Source organism: Amblyomma mixtum, chromosome 1 (assembly GCF_055824585.1).
Source record: "Amblyomma mixtum isolate Tamu chromosome 1, ASM5582458v1, whole genome shotgun sequence".
In the NCBI taxonomy this organism is placed as follows: Eukaryota; Metazoa; Arthropoda; class Arachnida; order Ixodida; family Ixodidae; genus Amblyomma; species Amblyomma mixtum.
In genome coordinates this window covers 92,272,263-92,292,397 of record NC_143012.1, presented here as the reverse complement: position 1 = coordinate 92,292,397, position 20,135 = coordinate 92,272,263, and the positions used below count along the sequence as shown (strand labels likewise).

Below are 20,135 nucleotides of genomic sequence, written 5' to 3'. Positions count from 1 at the left end.
TTTTCTCAGCGTTGTATTATTTTTAGACTTTCGCGAAGCGCGCTTTGTTTGAGTCCTTTTCTCTTCCATGAACTGAGTAGTAACCAGCCGTGTAGACCTTATCTTGAGGACCAGGCTATTCGCTCGAAGGCGCTTGAAGATTTTTGACGCGTGTGTAACGCTGGCCACGTGAGAATTTCCTTCCGGCGCATACGTTACAGGTATGCAGATAATTTTGATTGCTAATTTTCTTTGGTATAGACCAATGATACCAGTTGAGCGGTAGCCTTTTTCTTGCCGCGAGTGTTTCCGCTAATATTTGGTAATGAAAACAAGCACTAGTCTAGTATGTGAGATGGTTCAGAAAAACGTACTTCGAAGCTTCGTGAACCACCTTTTAACGCGTGCTCTAAAGCTGACCCAGGTTTTTTCATCCATGCGTACAATGTGGTTGATTTCATCGGCTGTGAAGACAGAATGCAGGATGTCTTTTAGGCATATTTTGCTATCGAACATGATTCCTTTTAATCGCGCGCTGGCGGCGCAGAGAATAATCAATGTGGTTTAAGTGGTTTTTTTTGGGTGTTTTTTTTTTTGGCACGTATATCTGCTCGTTCATTTTCTTGAAGGGTTTTGTAAGGACACCCGAGGTATTAACTACCCGTCAATAGGACTGCTCACATAAAAATAATCGAGTTAACGGAGATCCAAAATGAGTCCAGGTTCTAACGTCATGTTCAGACTTTCCTTGTCTAAGCGTATTTCGTAAGTGTTCCTTTGACACAGCGGTTTAGTGTTTACTCCGCATATTTAGGAGTATGCGCATTCACGTAGGCAGTGTCCGGGTATGCAGAGAACGCTGGACACACGCTGTCCAGTTACTCCGCTTGAAGTGCCAGAAAAGGTCCTATTGAATTCGCGCGCTCCGGATTTTGAGGCTGGTGGGGATGCCAGCGTGTCCCGCGTGCTTCGACACTACTGACAGAGCTGGCGTCATGTCCTATGAGCTGGCATAAGTGTCATGGTCCGGCGCACAACAACAACATATTGTATCTCTGGACAAGAGAGTATAAGCGGACAACAAAACTGCACTGCTGTGGACATCCGCAGGTGTTATTGCACAGAGTGATATCTCTGTTGAATTGGTGCTTATGCGATGAACGCTGGCGTGCTGGTTGCACCGGACATTCTGCTTTGAGAACTGTGGTCGGCAAGGCCGCTGCAACTTTATCGCTTTTATTGTTATTGTACAGCACAACGAGTTTTATTGCCATAAGATATATATCGTATGCATGTTTAAGAATTACAAAAAGTGTAAGCTTCGTCTGAATGGAAATTAGCCTCGCTACTTGTTTCCAGTGGAGTGGAATTCTCTCGAGCAAAGGACTGTTTCATCCGTGTGTGCTGTTGTCACGTGAGCCAACTGAGGAGGGCGCCGTAGCCTTCCACTGTAAATTTTCGATACGTGCAGCGATTTTCTTGTCTCCTTTTCACTACCAGCAAGATGTGTACCGGATGTATTCGGAGGAGAAGAACAATAGATACATGGCGTAATAAAATACCTTGAAACGCATGCTGGCAGAAATGGACAAGTGCACCCTTTGGCGAAAATATCAGTGTATTTTCTCACAAAATGGTGCTTCTCAAATAGTACTGGCCCTTCTATGCTATGGGCGGTGTTTTTAATGCGCTACCATTACTGGCCGTGCTCAGCAATTTCACCGATCAATGTGTGGTCCTTGACTCAAATTACTACAGAAAAAAAGTTCCACGGGTCGAATTCGAAGCAGGAATTTCTCGGGGGAAGCGAGTGCTGAATCTCAGACACGACCAGTGCCGTGCTTCTTGAAGGATAGATGCGAAAATAGTCTGCGCGGAAAGGCTGCAGGAGTGGCGGTGGAACATTTCGTGACGTAATCCCAGGTGGCGGCAGGGAGCATAATGTGGATGACGTATACAAACTCCACTTCCGTGGTCAACATGGAAAGGTACAGCGCGATGCTGAAGGAGGCTCGGAGGTAGCTGGGGAGGAAACTGGTGCGGAGCTGATGAAGCCAGAAAAGAAAACGGGTGAGCAAGGAAAGAGCTCTGCAGGGGGAGGAAAAGATGCAGACGGGTAAGAAAAGGTGTACCGAAGAAGGAACGGGTAAAAAATTGGCAGAGGCTTAGGTTGGCTAAGCCCGGTAAGTTGCGTAAGCAATAGCCCTGGCTGCGCCTGGGGGCAGCATATGTCCTGTCGTACCTGTGTCTTTTTTGTGCTCGTTTTTTCGTGCTGCTACGTTTTTCATGATGGATCAATACCAACTGGCCCAAACTTCGGTGCTTTTGCCTGGTTTGGCTGCTCACGTAGAGCGAGCGCCTCCCCTACGGCAGCGGAGCGTGGAGGATTCGCTGGGACGATCGCGACGAGCCGAGTTGGGGGGAGGGGGGCGCTTTTCCACAGCTGGCATGACGTCACGTACGGCGAGCGCCCCTCGCGGCAGCGCCGCGCTGCTGCGGCATGGAGGATTCGCCGAGCCGAGTTGGGGCCCTTGCTTTTCCACAGCTGCTATGACGTCACACATAGGTCACTCTAAAGGTCAATGGTGGATTCTCCGGGACGACGGCCAACAGCCGAAACCTCGAGCAGTACTGCTTTCGCAATAAAAATATTGAACAGCAAAAAAATTAAATTCGGCAGTGGCTTAGCTCAGCTATGCCAGGATATACGTAGCGAGAGGTATGGTATATCTCTGGTTGCGTCTTGTTGTTTTGCGTGTCGCCATGGTTACGTGTTAGGCATTAAAGACGAGACATGTGGTGAAGGCGGCTCGCGTTATTCAACTTTATTGACTGCCAGAAAGACGGCCCGGCGGTCCGTAAAGTAAACACGCGGCCGTCTCGGGAGGCGAGCGGCACCGGCAGCTGTGCCGTCACTCGGCGGCTCATCTCAGTCGGATAGGACTGGGAGGCGGCCCTGCTTGCCAATGGGGCACCGGAATAGGGGCTCCACCCAGTATTGTAAGGGGAAAGGGCCAATAGGGTCCTACCCCAATCACCTTTCTGTAAAAAACTTAATTTCCCATAAATGTTTTTCACCACCACCAGTCGGATGCGAGTGGAGGGTGCGCGGCTGTGACGTCACTCCACAAGTGGCGCCGAAGGCCCGCAGCGAAGCGGCGAGACTGCGGGTAATGTAGCTCTCGCTACAATCAATTTAGGTGAGGATCACACCCGGATCAAGACCACTGAAAAGATGAAAGTGCAAAGGCAAGCCAGCGCCAAAGGGAAAAAAGCCAGAAAGACCTAAATCTTTTAAAAGAAAGGAGAGGAAGATTAAAACGAAAGAAAAAGAGTACTAAAGAATTCTTGGTAAAAAAAGAAAACAAAGGAAAGCAAACAGGCAGCGTTTCCATGAAGGACGAATTGGGGCAATCGATTGCCCCAATTCGTCCGTGTACCTTCGACCCGCTATATACACTGAGGTTTGTGGACCATCGTGTCAGACCACACAGCTCCACCATTCGTATAAAATTTGCGGACCAGCTCTTCGGCGCAGAAAGTTCCGAGTGGCATAAATCGATTCAGCGTGTTACGGAGCACAAAATTAATAGTTGAGTCCAAGCCTAGTGCACGCAGGGGACTCGCACCGGCGACCTTGCCACCCCAAACCTACCTTCGTGGATCTTGAAACGGCTGTTGCGGCCGAACCGTTTGACGCAGGGCGTTCCGGATGCTGTCAAACGATTGTGTTGTGCACGTTTCTATTAAAATTTGGTTCGTAATATAATATCCGGATATAACAAAGTTTGTACCGGATACAGCGAAGAAGGATACGTACCACGTGATCATAGTTTAGAATCCATTCAAAATAGGTGGCGCTGCGCACAGGTTACCTGTGGGGTGTATATAAAGGGCCGCACTCTTCATTTAACGCTCGATCATACGCAACGTCAGCGTCTGGTTAATGTTTAATCCGGCTTTCCTGAAGCCGTTGACAACCAGATGTTGTGGCATGCATGGCGTGCCACGAATCAATGACCCACAAGATCCCCTACGCATCCGTTATTTTTCGTGTACGTATGGGCCCCTTCTGGCGCACAGGCTCTCCAGTTCTTTCAAACATTGTTCTTGAAGGCCCGGTTCACTGAGATATCCAAAGATTGGAACTGTTTAGCCATGCCACCTGAGATAATGGCAATTGCACTATCTGTCTATTGCTTTACTTTCACACAATCCGTGATGTGCGCATCCATGAAATCTATTATCACAAGGCCCTTTGGGTTCAAAAGTGACTCTGCGTTTTCTCAGTGCTTCATCAGTCCATTTGAGCATGATTTCTTCATTCACCCACTCTTTTTCATTGCAAAGCACACGACAGTTACTAAGAAGATCTTCGTTGGAATTGTTTTGCGTTTGAAGATAACTAGCGGCACTAACTTGCCACCGCCCATGCTGCATGCGAGAACAACCATGAAACAGCTTCGCTCGTAACTGGTTGTCGTAATGCTAACCGTTCTGGTTCCTACGCTGTCAACAGTGCGACTTGGTGGCATATAAAACGACAATGGCACTTCAGTCGTGGTGTACAGCTGTTGAAAGAGGCTGTGCGTTAGTCCCAATGCAACAAGTGCCACTCGCAGACGACGAACATGGAATGAATTCTAATAGGCAGCATTCGTAAACTTACCTTACCTGATTTTCTGAGATCCCATCCTTCACCAGAGACTTCAGCTCAAAATCTTGGAAATCCCTCTTGTTCTCGCGCCAGTCGTCCTCCGGCTCACTTATGCCTACCGTAGCGCGCTGTCGAAGACCAAGATGGTTCCTTTTCACAAACCTGGCTCACCACGCAAGACTTCCCTTGAATTCCTTGCTGCCTCCTTCAGCAGCCGTACTAAAAGCAATGAGTCTGATTTTCACCGTCGATACCGGGTTTCCCAATTTCCTCTTTTGCGGTATGCACGCCGCAAGCTTTTCTTCGAGATGTGGCCATGCTGGTGTCTTCCACCTTCGAGCTTTCTTCTGTGCAGGAATTTCCTTTAGATCTTCCTATGGAACAGCACAGATCCGCACACTTTTTTCGTCCATGTCAAATTCTTTTACCGCTGCTGTGTTGGACTTCAGTGCACTAAGCATTCAAGCTTAGTGCACTAAGCTTGAATGCTGCCGAGAAGGCTCTTCAGCTTTTCAGAGCCATCGCAACCGTTCTGAATGTGCTAGCCCTGGTGTTACATCTGCGTTTATGTGTGCGCGTATTGATTATTTATTTATATTCATGAACTTCTGCGCATGTGCTCACAAATGCAAGCACTCGAAAGCAATCACTCTTCGCTATCGCGACAGCATTTGCTTGCGTATCAAAGTTGATTGCATATCGGAGCTGATTTCGCAATGTTATTAGCCCGGTAACATATCGTACGGCCCCACTCGGGCACGTTTCTTTTTTTTTTTCATAGCCACCGATATGCTTCTCCGGCTCAGCAAACAGCATGAAAAAAATTGGCAGAGGCTCAGCTTGGCCAAGCCCGGAAATTGCGAAAGCAACTTCATCCGTTTCTTCAGCCCGCATCCGCCGTGTATACCGCCGCTCTGCGCCGACGGTTGGTTGGTTGCGACTGAGAGAAGGATGAAAAGGAAAGTGCACGGGCCTGCCTACTGGCTCCAGCCGAGCCACCACCGCTGCCACGTGCAGATAGAAGAGAGTTGAACGATATGAGGAAAGATAAACACCACTCATTAAACTTGGCTCTGCACTTCTAGTTGCACCCGCATCAAGCGATGTAGACCGGCGTGCTCGCCAGGCTGCTGCATACGCACGTTGTTTAGCTAGCCGTTCTTCCCGTTCTTCGTCTGTTTCTTCCGCGTCGCTTGGCCGCAGCAGATCGTTCCAGCCTCGCCTTGTACACATCATTCGACATAGCGCACTGAGAGGAGCGCAACTGCAGCCCCCTTGTTTTGGACGGACGGACGGACGGACGGACGGATGGATGGATGGATAGGAGCGCCCCCTTTGAAACGGGGTGGTGCCAATTGCCACCATGCTCAGCTTTTCGTTCTTTATTATTTTTTTGTTTACTGTGTTGGCAATTCTCATGAAGAATCGCCATCATCTTTACCTACGGTTTCCTACAATTCGAACCTTATGCCACATCTCTGCTTTTCAGCCACCAATCCTCCAATCGCTTTTTGCTAACTTCCACTGCAGATTTATTTACATGACCATTGTTATCTTTAAACCCTAGGGTCTCAGGAAGAGTGACTGCGCCTGCATCGGCATCCGGATGGATACCATCACACTTGATTATGAGGTGTTCAATTGTTTCCCCAGATCTACCACACACTGCACATGTGTCATCTTCTTCGTTAAATTGCTTTTTGTAGCTGCGCGTTCTAAGACACCCTGACCTAGCTTCAAAAAGTAGGGCACTGTCTCTTGAGCTATCCCGCTCTAGTGAGCGCCCTCTCTCGGCAGCGGCGCAGCCGGCGGGTAATGCTGTACCTCCGCCATCGATGGCGCGAGTTGGGGCCCCGTCTCTCGGTCTCTCGTGACGTCACACGGTCACGTGACGCGCCGCTGTGTTAGGAGGCGCCACGACCATGGATTGCAGAAAGGTGCAAGCAGTATGGATTTTGCAATAAAAAATCATGTATAGTCTGCACGCATAGGTATTCCGCATGACGCAAAATTTCAGCTTTTAAGCATGTATACAGTACGCGGACTACAGTGTGGGAATTTCGGTAATGAAGAATATCTGAGTAATCTTCGATTTGCTGATACGAGCGCTATCCTAAGTAGCTTAAAAGACAAGCTGCAGAGCATGATTGAGAAACTGGACAGGCATACAGAGCTAAGGCAACTAAGGGTCTAAAAAATAATACGAAGAAAGCAAATGTAATGTTCAGCAGTATGTGGGAAAAAACCTGTTTACGATAAGCAGCGAAGCTCTGCCAGTGCTAAGGTTATATATCTACTAAGGATAGGTAGTCACCGCGGATCCAGACGAAACAGTGAAATAACTAGCAGAATAAAAACTGCGTGCAATAGATTTGGCAGGTACTCTGTTTACCTGCATGCAGGTAAAATCATATAGCAGATGTATATGTGCAGTGCTCACCTATGGGGCAGAAGCTTCATTGGAGGCTAATGTAAAGGATCGAAATAAATTATGGACAGCCCAGAGAGCTATGGAAAATAAAAATTCAGGGGGAACTTAGGCTCTCTGATGTTCTGCAAGGCGAAAGCGTTTCCTGCGGCACTGTTTCTTTTTATTTTGTTTATTTTTATTTTTAATTCTTTTATTTTACGTTATTTTTATATTTTTGGTATTTTGATATTTTATTTTTTATTTTATTTCATTTACGAAACACATGCATTCTTTAGATGCGCCTTTATTCATGCTCAAACCCTGAGTCCCCACCCTCGACACAGTTTTTTTTTTAAGTAGTGACGCCGAAACGCGGACACATTTGCCAACATTCCTTGGTCACGACAGTAGGAGGCATTAAATGTTTTCGCTTCAAGTCATAGGCGTAACACTATATGAGGCAGAAGGCGATCAAAATGGATTAGGGAACCAATTCCAGATAATGATATCCTAGTGGACATTAAGATAAAGAAATGGCCACAGGCAGGGTAAGTAAAGTGCAGGCAAGATAACCCATGCATACTTTCTCATGATAAAGGAGAGTATTCCAAGAGAAGGCAAGCATAGCAGGGTGCGGCAGAAAGTCTGCTGTGCGGATGACATTCGCAAGTTTGCGGGGATAACCAGGAGGTCGCAGCTACGGCAAGACAGGTTTAATTGCTGAGATGCGGGAGTGGCCTCTGTACCACTGTGAACAGACCGATGATGGACATCTGAATGTCATTTTTTTTTCTGAGAAGGAATCAATAAATGAAGTGGCAGCTGAAATCACGAATAACAAATTGGCATGGGCACGGCATGTAGTGTGAAGAGAAGCTAACCGATACTTCTCATGCTAGCAGGATGCATTCCAAAACAACTCAAACAGTTCAGGCTATAGTAGGGTCAGGTAGGTGAGATTAAAGTTGCAAGGCTAAGGCGGTACCAGCAAGTGCAGGAGAGGAATGATTAGCGCTATACACCACTTTAGGCCATTCTGTTTGGCATACACCCTTTTGACGCACTATAATCATGCAGATACTCATTACACTTAGGCCCTATACACCCGGTGTTGATTTTAACACGTGTACGTATTTTAGGCTCTGCCAGCCAGAAACCTTGTATTTGGCGGTCTTTGGCTTTAGATGCCCTTGGGCCAAAACAAAACCATCACCATCATCAGAAATGATTCAGGCGATATGGGGAAGGCTTGTGTATGAAGCCTTGCATTATGTGTTATTCTTTGTTGTGTTTTGTTTCCAAGTTTTTCCTGCATGTGTGTGCGTGCTGTATGTACGGAGTGGAAATGTTCCCCGCTGTATGCCACTGCTTCAAAGTTGGTGAGAACCCGCAGTCGAGCGTCTTCGCTTTTTTTTCACCACTTCCATCATTTCAGCAGGCTATAGGACGGGAATAAATATTAATATTATTATTATTTTTATTATTATTATTACTTCATCCAGCAGTGAACGTAGTTAGGCTAACGATGGTCAGAATATCGATTTTTGGGGAAAACGGTCGGTATACCAGGTAGTAGCTTAAATCATGAATAAATTACATATGCATGGGCAGGGCATGTACGTGATAATGGGGTAGACTTCAAGAGAGCAAACCATTGCAAGGGGATGCCACGGTCAGCTGGGCGTGTATGTGATGAGGAAGTTAGCGTGTATAAGGTGGTCGCATATGGCACAGGACATGATTAATTGGAAAGATATGGGAAAGGTTTTATATTGGAGTGAACTAGTTAGACTGCTGATGATGATTATTAAAACTGTAATGGACTAGACTGGCGTCACGAGAACGCGATACCAACCAGAAGACGACGAAGACGAGTGGAAGCAGTGCCAACGCCTCAGAGGATCACACAGAGCTTCCGGCTCAGCATTTCAGCAAGGAAGTTCTGGGACTGAACCCCGGCATCACATTTCGTGGAGGTCGATCCTGATCCCTGTCCTCACCCTGAAACTCCGAAGCCGCACGTTACCTTCACCGGCCACGATGCAAGACGGTGCCAGCCAGACATTGCCGCCCGTCCCTCCATTCATTCTGTGCTCTGGTGTGCAACAGCAGCGTGACCTGGCGATCTCCGTGGTACTGATGACCACGACGATGACGACTGGATAGCCTCGTACGAGCGCGTCCGCATTTACAACAGGCGGTACGATTCCGTCAAGTTGAGCAACGTTCCCTTTTAAAGATTTCGCGCCAGTGGCGCCCCCCAACCCCCTCCCAAGATTTATTATCATGGCACAACACTACGGGCCACCCACACACGCGGCCCGTTCCAAGAACAGTGGGGAAGCGCCCATTACTCCCACCCGAGGGAGAGTAGTGTGACAGTGGTGTGGGAGGGCGGGCTCAAGGAAGGGACGATTTATTCGTCAAGGTCGGAAAACAGACACTCGGTGATCCCGGAGAAGCGAGCCTCTCGCTTCGACGTACTCGGGCCAGTGTTTCTTTGGTGTAGTTGTAAATAAACCCTCGTTCGTTGTTTTTGAAGGTATTCGATACCCCGTATGTCATTGAAAAATGAACATTTACCTCACGGGCGTTGCCAATCTTTAGTTTCGCAACCCCGAAGCTGACATCCCGACGTGGTCCTCCTTTAAAGCCAGCTTCGCGTACGCCTTCGGCCACCCCGCAATGCGGGAGCTCTACGCCGAACAACGTATCCGTGTCCGCGGCGCTCAACAAATCGGCGAATCTTTCGCAGGCTATATCGAGGACATTGTTGACTTGTGCAAGCATGTCAACCCGTCCATGCCAGACACGGACAAGTTCAATTACATCCTGAAGGTAATCGCCGATGATGCTTTTCAAATGCTCTTGGCAAAGAATCCCACCTCCGTTGACGATGTCATCCGGCTTTGCCAAAGCTTGTCCTCTTTCAAGGATCCCTCTGGCCGTCTCGCTGGTTGGGCGCTTTACGTCTCCAGGAATACGACATTAACTTCGTTTATCGCTCTGGACGCAAGCATCCCGACGCGGACGCCCTCTCCCTTTCACCGCTCCCGTGTGAATCCTGCTCGTACGTTGTCTGTGCCTATGATTAATCTTCACTTGACATCGCTCATATGCCTGCCGAGCAGCGCAAAGATCCCTGAATTGCCTCTATCCACGCCTTCCTGTCTACTCCCTCACAGCGTCTTCCATCTCGAGCGCTTCGCCGTCAAGCTCACCACTTTGCCGTCCGCGATGGACTTTTATACCGCCGCAACTACATCCACGACGGGCGAAAATGGCTGCTGGTCATTCCTCGACACCGATGGCGGGCTGTCCCTGCGGGGGAGGATCGGCAGGGCAGCCGAAGAGGATGTGGTTCAGGGTGGCGTGCGATTCTCCGCAGTGAGTGCACTCTGGGGAAACATGGCGGAAGTAGGATAGAAGCCATCGGTACATGGGAGGAATGGGAGGCCCTCCTTGCGTCGCAGGACCCGGACACGCAACTTTGCTGTGTGAACCGGGGTGCCAGTGCCATGGCCATACGTGGCCTGGACACATCCGCGTAATGTGAGGGCTGTGCGGTGGCCCTGAGACCTTGCACGGTCGAAACTCGCTTGCGAAATCAAGTTTTCCATCCATCCATCCTCGACACCTCCATGCTTACATTTGTGCCTAATTTCACCCTGACCCTTAATGTGCCCAAGCCGGCGTGTTAAAAACATACGCTGGCCTGTGCCTACGTTACTACAGGGACCGGGCGGCCGTTTTATGGCGCCACCGTCGCCTCAGCGGAACCGCGCCGCCCGTGGCAAAACGCTCGTCAGAGGATTGAGGAGGGAGCGGCTTGCCGGCTGCGCTCGGTGACAATGGCTCTCCACGTCGTTCGGCGGTGTGGCTTACAAAGCTTAAATAATCGCGCGCAGTTTTGTTTATCAGGTAATCTCCAAAAAGGGAAGAGCCTTTTCGAGGCAAGCTATGGGTACGGCATGCGCGAGTGTCAAGGTGTGGCCATGGGCACACATTCTGTAAGTGCATACCACTGACAAAGCTGAATGCGCCAAGCTAGGATGTGGACCTGGAAGTAAGGGCAACTTCATTCCTTCGGGTAACCGTTGTAATAGAGAAAACGGATTCTACGTGCCGTATTACTTCCTGCATGCAGTTGAACGCATCAAGGAACATAACTGCAGCAAAATGCTCCTGCAAAGTCGGCGTGGAAGGCCGATTCAAGCATGCTGCTGCGGTGCTCGCATTCGCCGTTGGTAAAGAAACGGCGTCGTGCACGAGCGCCACTCGAAGTTAGGGGGGGGGGGGGGCGCCTTCTAAGAATCATCATCATCAGCCTGACTGCACCCACTGCAGAGAAAAGGCCTTTCCCATGTCGCTCCAATGAACCCTGTCCTTTGCCAGTTGCGGCCACCGTATCCCCACAAACAGGGATACAGTCTAAGAATCTAAGAATATTTACCGCAAAGGAAAAAGCCTGTGCTCATGGGACGACGCAACATAACCTTATTACTTACGGCAGAATCGAGGCGAGTTTCACTGTGATACGAGGGCGTTCACAGCAGCCACTGGAAAGCGCCTCTAGAATGAACACCACTAGACAGCAAACAATTGCTTCATGTGTAAATGCAGCGCTTTATGGCTGGAGGAGAGAAGCGCGGTGCCAAACGTCTCTTGCTGTTCCTTGAACAAAAATTCCAAGGGTGCACTCAAGTCTGCTTAGGTGTTGTAATGCGAAAGGATTTCTCTTACTGCTGCCCATTACGGTCCTGCGTGTTTTCGCTCTCACTTCGGTTCTACCGCATCCTAAGACGTGGGTCCCGTTGCTATAGTGTCTAGCAAGCACACCAAAGTAGTAACTAATTAGTTAATTTAGGTATATAATTAACTAATTCATTAGTTAAATACGCAGTTCGATTAAATTGCGATGAATGTAGTTCAGTGAATCAGCTAATTATTTCGGTCAATAATTTACTTACCCACTTAATTCACCATCTAGGTCACTTACTGAATACAGTGCAACTTAATTGTTTATTCAATTAAATATGTAATTAACCAATTGACTGGTTTGATTAAATTAGCCCTTAAATTGTTAAGGAATCGATGAATTCACCAATTCGTCGATTACTTACTGTTTTAATTAGTCATCATAGTAATCTAATTAATCAGGCATGATAATCAAACACTTGCTTAATCAACTATTTTAATCATAATAATCATGACCGTTTTTGCGGACATGCTCTGATGACACACTGCCCAGACGCTCTGATGGAAGGTCCTGCAAGTGCATGCCCCTCACGAGACAAGAAATTCTTTCGCATTAATAATGAGTGGAGGTCCTTTGCTAGCTTCGGAAAAGTTTCCCTCAGTTTCACAACCGAAGGTGCGATAGCGATTTTTGTATGCAAATTTTGAGATTTTCCCTGCTGATATTATTTTCTCGAGAACATGAGCTTTGAGGACCTAGCATGCACATACCTGCCCATACAATACCTACCCGTACTTTTTATTGCAGGAAAAAAGCGCAGCTTACACTTTAAGCAGTCAGCGTTTCGCAAGCAAACGTGATATATTGTATTTAAGTGTGTATGCAAAATGCGGTCCTAAATGGGGAAAAAATAAATCCCTTAGAAGCACCCGACGAGTTTGCGTATCTGTTTGGACCTGACGAAGGCTTGTGATAATATTGCTTTCTCCGCTATGTTACAATCACTGAACGAACAACATAAACGCGGTCTCTCACACGCACGAGAACGTTGCTGCCTTTCTGAGCTAAAGATCCGTCTGCTACACTTAAGCGCAGTCAAAACCAACCCATTCACGCTAGGAAGCATGGGAAGCCCCAGGGAGCAGTTTTGTCCCCTTTTCTTTTCAACATTGCTCTTATCCCGTTAGCACGGGACCTTGGCAAAATCTCTACGAAATCACTCCTTGTGCGCAGATGTCATCACCATTTCATTTATTTCATTTCATTTATTGGTTTTGTTTGGCCAGTACAGAGACTGCAAACAAGGGAGAGCAAGCTAAAGGCGCCTAGTAGCGCCTGACAGAGGCCTGCCCTCCCCATGTAAAAAAAAAGAAAAAAAAGTGGCACATGACAATGGTAGAAAATTTCCATAAGTAACAGAAACTAGAAAAGCAGCGGGTATATTGACAACGAAACAGAGATCAGTCATGAATAGTGCTAAGCACAACAAAACTAAGAGCAAAACATAACAAAGACAAAAACTGATTAGGTAGACACACACCACAACTAGCTATAACAAAAATATTCATGAACAGTTTTCCTAAATCTGACCTCGGACAAATTTTGTAGTGACAATTCTGTTAAGTATGGATAGGTGTTTAATGTATGAGGAATTATGTAACACCCGTGCCACACGGGCACGTTCAATGGCATTACGTGCTTAAGGCTAATGCCATTATTTTTGGATGTGGTGCCACACGTTCACATTTACTGCCTTTAAACTTAGTGACGATGATAACATCGGAGCTAAACATGTGATAAATAAAACATTCTAAAAATACTTCATTTTAATCCTAAACACTAAAATATGAGTGCATTGTAATATAAAAATATTTTGCGGCTGAAAAAATGCACAACATTCTACCAGAAGACTAGACGTCTAATCCGCAGCCGTAGCCGCGAAGTATTTGTCGTAGCCACAGCGAAAAATGGCGCCTGGGACGTCGTGCTTGTTGCCGGAACGCGGCCGTCCGAACATGATCCGGGTTCAACGCTTCCTTGCGGTTGTTGTTTCCATGCGTATGAGGCATCGTTCTGAACTCCACAGGCTTCTGGTGCAACTGAATGCTGCTAGGAATCGTATCCGTGACATCGAATATCATTTGCTGGCCAATGCAATGGTCGCGGCTGCTTGAGTGCCTCTGTCGGGACAGTGCACAGACAGCACTGGCGATTTCCCCGTAACTCCCGGTGGTTTGAGGAAACTTTGCCTCACTTGGGAGAAGCGAACTTCAAGAGGTGCTTTCGTGTCTCTCAAGCCACCTACAGATACACCGTAGAAACCTGCAGCAACGACCTTCAACGGCAGGACACCTGCATGGCGGTAGCCATCTCCGTCGAAAAACGGGTCGCTGTCGGGCTTTTCCGGCTGTCCTCAGCGGCGGAGGACCGAGTCATTGCCGAGTTGTTTGCTCTCGGACGTTCAACTGTGAACGAAATTTACAAAGAGTTCTGTGGGGCAGTGCTGAACAATCTGGAGCAGCACTGGCTTACGATGGTTTCGCCTGCCAACCTCCGCGGACACATTCGTGAGTTTAGTGCAGTCACCGGAGTTCCGCAAGGCGTCGGTGCACTAGACGGATGCCATTTCCCCGTCTCACCGCCCAAAGAGTTCGCTACAAACTACTTCAATTATAAAGGATGGTAGGTAATATTTTGCCCTACTAATTTTGTTCCTTCGTTACTGTTCCGCAATATTCTGTACAGACCAGTCCGTCTTGTATCATTTCCAAGTAAAGCCGTTCAGAACACTAAAATAACGGCGACGAGAAGAAGCAATGTTCATTGTGCCTGATCAGCTTTGCTTGTAGATTACTATAGCATTTATGTGTACAGTGTTCCTATCATTATTAGCACTTTTGCGTCTGCCCATAATTGTATTTATACACTGAAGGCTCATTTTCTGCCGACGGCTTGCACATATTTACCTCCTATGGCACTGTTCTTACTTTGTAAATTTTTTTTTACTCATGTAACATATGCTTTCATTTTGATTATCTTGTTCTCTGCAGGTATAGCACTATCATGCTGGCCCTCGTTGATCACAGATATCGCTTCATGTTTGTGAGCATCGGATCACCAGGGCGGTGCCATGATGCCTATGTGTATGACCGCTCCAGCCTCCAGACATTTGTTGAGAGCGCATGCTTTCAAGAGCCGACGGAATGTGTAGAAGGTGTGCATGTTCCGCCAATCATCCTGTGTGATCAGGCGTTTGGCCTGACAGCAAATTTGCAAAAACCGTATCCAAATGCTGCTCTAGGAACACCTGAAGGAGCATTCAATTATAACCTCTCCAAGACGAGAAGGATAGTTGAAAATGCCTTTGGTCGCCTAAAAGCAAGGTTTAGATTCATCATGAAGCGCATGGAATGTGACCTCAACACTGCAAAGTTGGCAATTAAGGCTGCAAGTGTCCTTCACAACGTTTGTGAAGAGTTCAGGGAACATGTGCACCAGCAGTGGGAGCAGGAGGTCACTTTACAGAACGCTGTTTTCCCGCAGCCAATTCACACTACAGAAGAGGGAACCACAAATGAGCGCAGTGTGAGGGATGCCTTGGCGCAGCATTTTTTCAAGGCCTGCTCGTTACATGTGAGGACTTGGAATTAATTGTCCGACAATTGGTTGGTTGGTTTATGGGGTTTAACATCCCAAAGCGGCTCAGGCTATGAGAGACGCCGTAGTGAAGGGCTCCGGAAATTTCGACCACCCGGGTTTCTTTAACGTGCACTGACATCGCACAGTACACGGGCCTCTACTGTGCGATGTCAGTGCACGTTAAAGAACCCCAGGTGGTCGAAATTTCCGGAGCCCTCCACTACGGCGTCTCTCATAGCCTGACCCGCTTTGGGAAGTTAAGCCCCATGAACCAACCAACCAATTGTCGAACTGCCCAAGCCAAGGTTGTTTCTGTGACTAATGCTTCCTGGCAGGCTGTTGCTATTATTGCGTTGGCCATGAAGCAGTAGTGTTCCATTTCATTAATCTTTTTTCTCTTTAATAAACTCATCTGCAATGACATCAATGTGCTTAATTCCTTTTGGACTCGGCTGGCAAAGTCCATTAGTAATTTCAGCCCACTGCTGCCAGAATAACAATCATAGGTCGTAGCTTTAGCTCTCATGCTGAGAGTGCATCATGAAGTTGGATCTTCTCAGACGAAACTCCGCCTGGTTGGGTTCGAAACAATGGTTGAGATGTATTGACACTAACCAGTCATTTTCAACCGAACATTTCAAGACCAACTCTGCCTTGACGATTGAAATGTGAGTCAACAGCAGCAGGAGCGGCCTTCGCTTTCCCTTTGTTAACAAGTGGGGAAGTCCATTAACATATGCGGAAGGGTGTGCAACTGTGCACGTTATACTGAATGCAATGGTTGCAACAAGTGCTCAGAGGATAGGACACCCTAGGTGCCCAGGTTAAATGTTCATTTACTCCGACCAAACTGTGCTATCATATGTTTGGATGTGGAAAAAAAACACTCAGTGTAGCAAATAATATAGCTTTATTTATTTTCAGTACAGGTACGAGCAATATGAGAGGGAACATGGAAGCGTGTAGCCACTGTGCTTCGTGAAGCACTCCCACCGAAAGCCGGCAAGAATTTGCAGTAAAGGCATCTGCCCAGTAAGCGAGGCCGGCTACTCTTTCTACGCATGCACCCTATGCCTCCTACTCTTGTCAGCTCTCGGCGGCAGTGCTTCATGAAGTGCGGAGGCCACGCGCTCATGTGTTCTCTCTTATATTGCTTCTACCCGTATACTGCATGACTCCTCAACCAGACAAGAAATCTTTCAAAGCGCCTATCAACTCCGCCTCTCTTCTTCCAGATTCTTCTTGGAGCTTCACGAATTTTTCGTATAACTCGAGTTCCTTTTTCTTTGCCTCGTCCCATTTGTTGCACATCACTTTGTGCTGCTCGACTAACTCCGTGAGAGCGGCATCTTTTTTTGCGCTACACTTTCTTTTCCGACTGGCAGCTGGAGGGGCACACCAACTTGACCCTGGCGGCACAGTGCTGCTACTCAGCCCTGGTTTGTGGGCGCTGCATGGGGGGCTCGGTGCACGCCTGCATGGGGGACTGGGTGCACGGCTCCATTCCGCTGTGGCAGCCTGTTGCGGCGTTCCTGAGGCAGCCTCCACCTCGTCTCCTGTTTCCATGGCCTGGATCAGCTGTATGAAGTACGTAGGGCATAAGTGACCAGCACTAAAGTCCTGTGATGTGCACTAAAGCACCCTCTTCATGTTGAGATGGACTCATGTCATAGAAATGTTGTGTGGATACAACAAAATGGACATTCATACTTACTTGAGCAACAGTTGGTGGTACACAACTGCTATCAATTACTAGGCTGGGATCATTCACTGGTAGTGTGCCCAGGAAACGATGGATGTCCCAGAAATATTTCCACGAAACTGCCTCAGACCCCGTCGTTCTTTTTTTTTGCATATGGATATGCAATAAGCAAATGCAGCTGATACTTGTCACTCACGGAGTCCACGAGGTGCCCAACAGCAAACTTATGGCAAGCTCACACAAACACCGTGTACTAATACCTATATTCACATGCTGGAACTGGGAATCAAAAAGCATTCGCCTACGTGCATGTGATCTACTTCTGCTGTGTGCCGAAAACACGGGGCTGTAAAGGTTGTTAATAACGCACACGATGCAAAAACTAGCTCAGCAAGTATTTGAGCGCTGGGCTATCTGAGCACTGCATGCAAACAAATGTAGGCATGGTTTGTGCAGCTGTCACCACCATGTACTGACGTATGCCCGCAGCTACTTTAAGCGCGCGCTTCGCGAACCGAAGTGCGCAGAACCGACATCGTGCATTATCTGCTGCTGCACACGCACTGTTCGTCCTCTTTGTGTACGCACGCTGCCAAACTCTACCCGTATCGAGAAAACAACACTCCACTACGAAGTCAAATTGAGTCGTTCTCTCCTTCTATTTCTACAGCTTTACAATCATAACGGAATGGAAGTGAAACACATACCTGTATTTTCCACGCAGGTTCTCTATCTTGGAGTGAACTTGCGCTCGCGTCTTCAAAATGCCATGGTCGGCCAATCTCGCCGTAATGGCTGCGTAACTTTGCCATTTCTTTTTTGGCCGCGCAAGTCGTCCAGGTTATTTTCCCAGAGTTTTATTAACACCTCTGTCTCGTCGTCCGTCCAGTTTGCACGGTCACTTCCCGCCATGGTGCTTTGCTCACTTCGACGAACACATGGAGGAACACACGGACAAACAGGACGCTGCTCGCGTTCGGATACGGATGTGACCAACTTGTTGACTACGCTTCGTACTTCGCGTTCATGGTTGCTAACTTTTAATACGATTGCCTTCAATTTAGAGAACGTTTTCTAATGAAGGCGGAATTTTTTATGACTTGTATGTTTATTACTTGAAAAGCTACTTATTTTGCCTACACGTTACAGATATACTATTTGTTAATTGATAAAAGTGTCTGTTGTTTAAAATAATTTTGCTGATAACAGGAGCGCTGGGAACATAGCTAGGCAGGAGAACCATGGGAGAGCGACGAGAGTATACATTCGATGGTCGAATGAGTTGTACCGAACTCAGTAGGTTGCTAATGGCAGTAAGGCTAATGCCATTAGGTTTTTGCGTGTGGCATCACGCGAATGGCATTAAAACTTAAGGCAGTAAGTACTTAATGGCATTAAATCTGTCCGCATGGCACGGGTATTAGTTTTTGGAACCCATAGTTTGTACGGGATTTGGATGCATGGTATTGAGGGTGCCTAAGACTGTATGCTGTTTGGGCAATTAAATATGTGCTCTCAAAAGTCTGCCAGTTTCCTTTCATAAGGTTTCTGATGTAAACAGCAAGCTTCTTGTAGTAAGCGGCCGTGATGATAAGCAGCCTATGGTTGAGAAAGGAAGGACCCGTGCTTTCACTGTAATGTAAATTATCAATCGCTCGTACAGCTCTTTTTTGAAAAGTCAGTACTTTCACAAGATTGGTTGAGGAAGTCGTTCCCCAGATCAACAAACAATATTGTACATGTGAAAAGACTAGAGAAAAATAAATTTGTAGTTTGAATTTTCGAGGCAGTATTGTGCGAAATTTATTTAACATACCAACAGAGCGAGCCATTTTAGTGCAGAAGTAGTTTACATGTTCTGTCCAGAGTAAAGGTTCTTCAAAAATGACTCCAAGGAACATTGTAGAACTGACACGAGTTATCGGAGCTTGTTCCAAGTGAATTTGGAAGTTGTTCGGAACTTCCTTATTCCGTGGATCTGGGCCAATACCGGCAACCATGGCGAAATCGAATTTAAACTCCACGTGGATACTTACACTGCTGCTCCGCATAACAACAGCATTAGTCTAAGCAGCTCGGCGGCTAAATCGGAACACTTAATCATGGAACTAAAAAAACGGGACCTCCTAACATTCCAGTCACACAAGAATAAACCCTCATCCGCAGGGTCAATGAGAAATCAAAGTTCTAGGTCTCAGTATTTCTAACAAGGGCTCCAACGCTGATACCATCAAATTATTCCATGCTGCGATTCTCAATACCTCTTCACTGAGTAACCGTATCAGCCGCCGTGGTGGATCAGTGGTTAAGGTAATCGGCTACTGACCCGAAAAGCGCAGCTTTGATCCCAGCCACGGTGGTGGCAATTTGATGGAGGCGTAATGCTAGAGGCCTGTGTGGTGTGGGCTGTCAGTGGACATTAAAAGAACCCTATGTGGCCTTCCACTACGGCACCGCTCATAGCCTCAGTCGCTTTGGGACGTTAAACCCCCAAAACAAAACAAAATTAAGCCTATCTCCAACCTGAGGGAAGTAGACACACGTCGTCTCATGCAGGCCTTTTGTCTAAGCAGAATCACCTACTCCATCCCTTACCTCTACGCCACGTCCACGGAGATCGATCAACTCAATACTGATCCGCACAGCTTACAATACTGCTGTCCTCTGTAAATCAACATCCACGGAGAAGCTCCTTCAACAAAGGGGGCTAGCGCCCCGGAAGAGTTGGTAGAAGCGCACATCATAGGTCAATACCATTGGCTCTCCATACTGAAAGGGGCCAAATACGCTTGCGACACTCAGGACAAAACTCCCAGGCCATACCACGGCCAGGCGAACTGCTCCATTGGACAGCTGCAACCTCGCCACTTCGCATAAGCACCGAACTAAACCATGATCGAGAGAGACGGAAACCTAGAGCCAAGGCTGTGCACAATAACAATCCTCCTCATATTCCGGCAGTTAACGTAAACGCGGCCGAATATGCAAACGAACCAGCTTTCGCATTAGCTGCCGTAGACAGATTCAAAAACCCGATTTTCAGTGCGTC

At 47.5% G+C, this 20,135-nt stretch overlaps 1 protein-coding gene and 1 pseudogene across 1 annotated transcript; one reads left to right on the top strand and one right to left on the bottom strand.

Moving 5' to 3' along the window:
- Window positions 1–14,747: 14,747 nt before the first annotated feature.
- LOC149367214 (uncharacterized) lies at window positions 14,748–15,396 on the top strand. Its single transcript, XM_089573248.1, has one exon. It carries the CDS (start codon window positions 14,809–14,811, stop codon window positions 15,394–15,396), a length of 588 nt encoding a protein of 195 aa, XP_089429374.1. The 5' UTR covers window positions 14,748–14,808.
- A 1,068-nt stretch (window positions 15,397–16,464) lies between these two features.
- LOC149367213 (uncharacterized) lies at window positions 16,465–18,217 on the bottom strand (annotated as a pseudogene).
- Window positions 18,218–20,135: the final 1,918 nt, after the last annotated feature.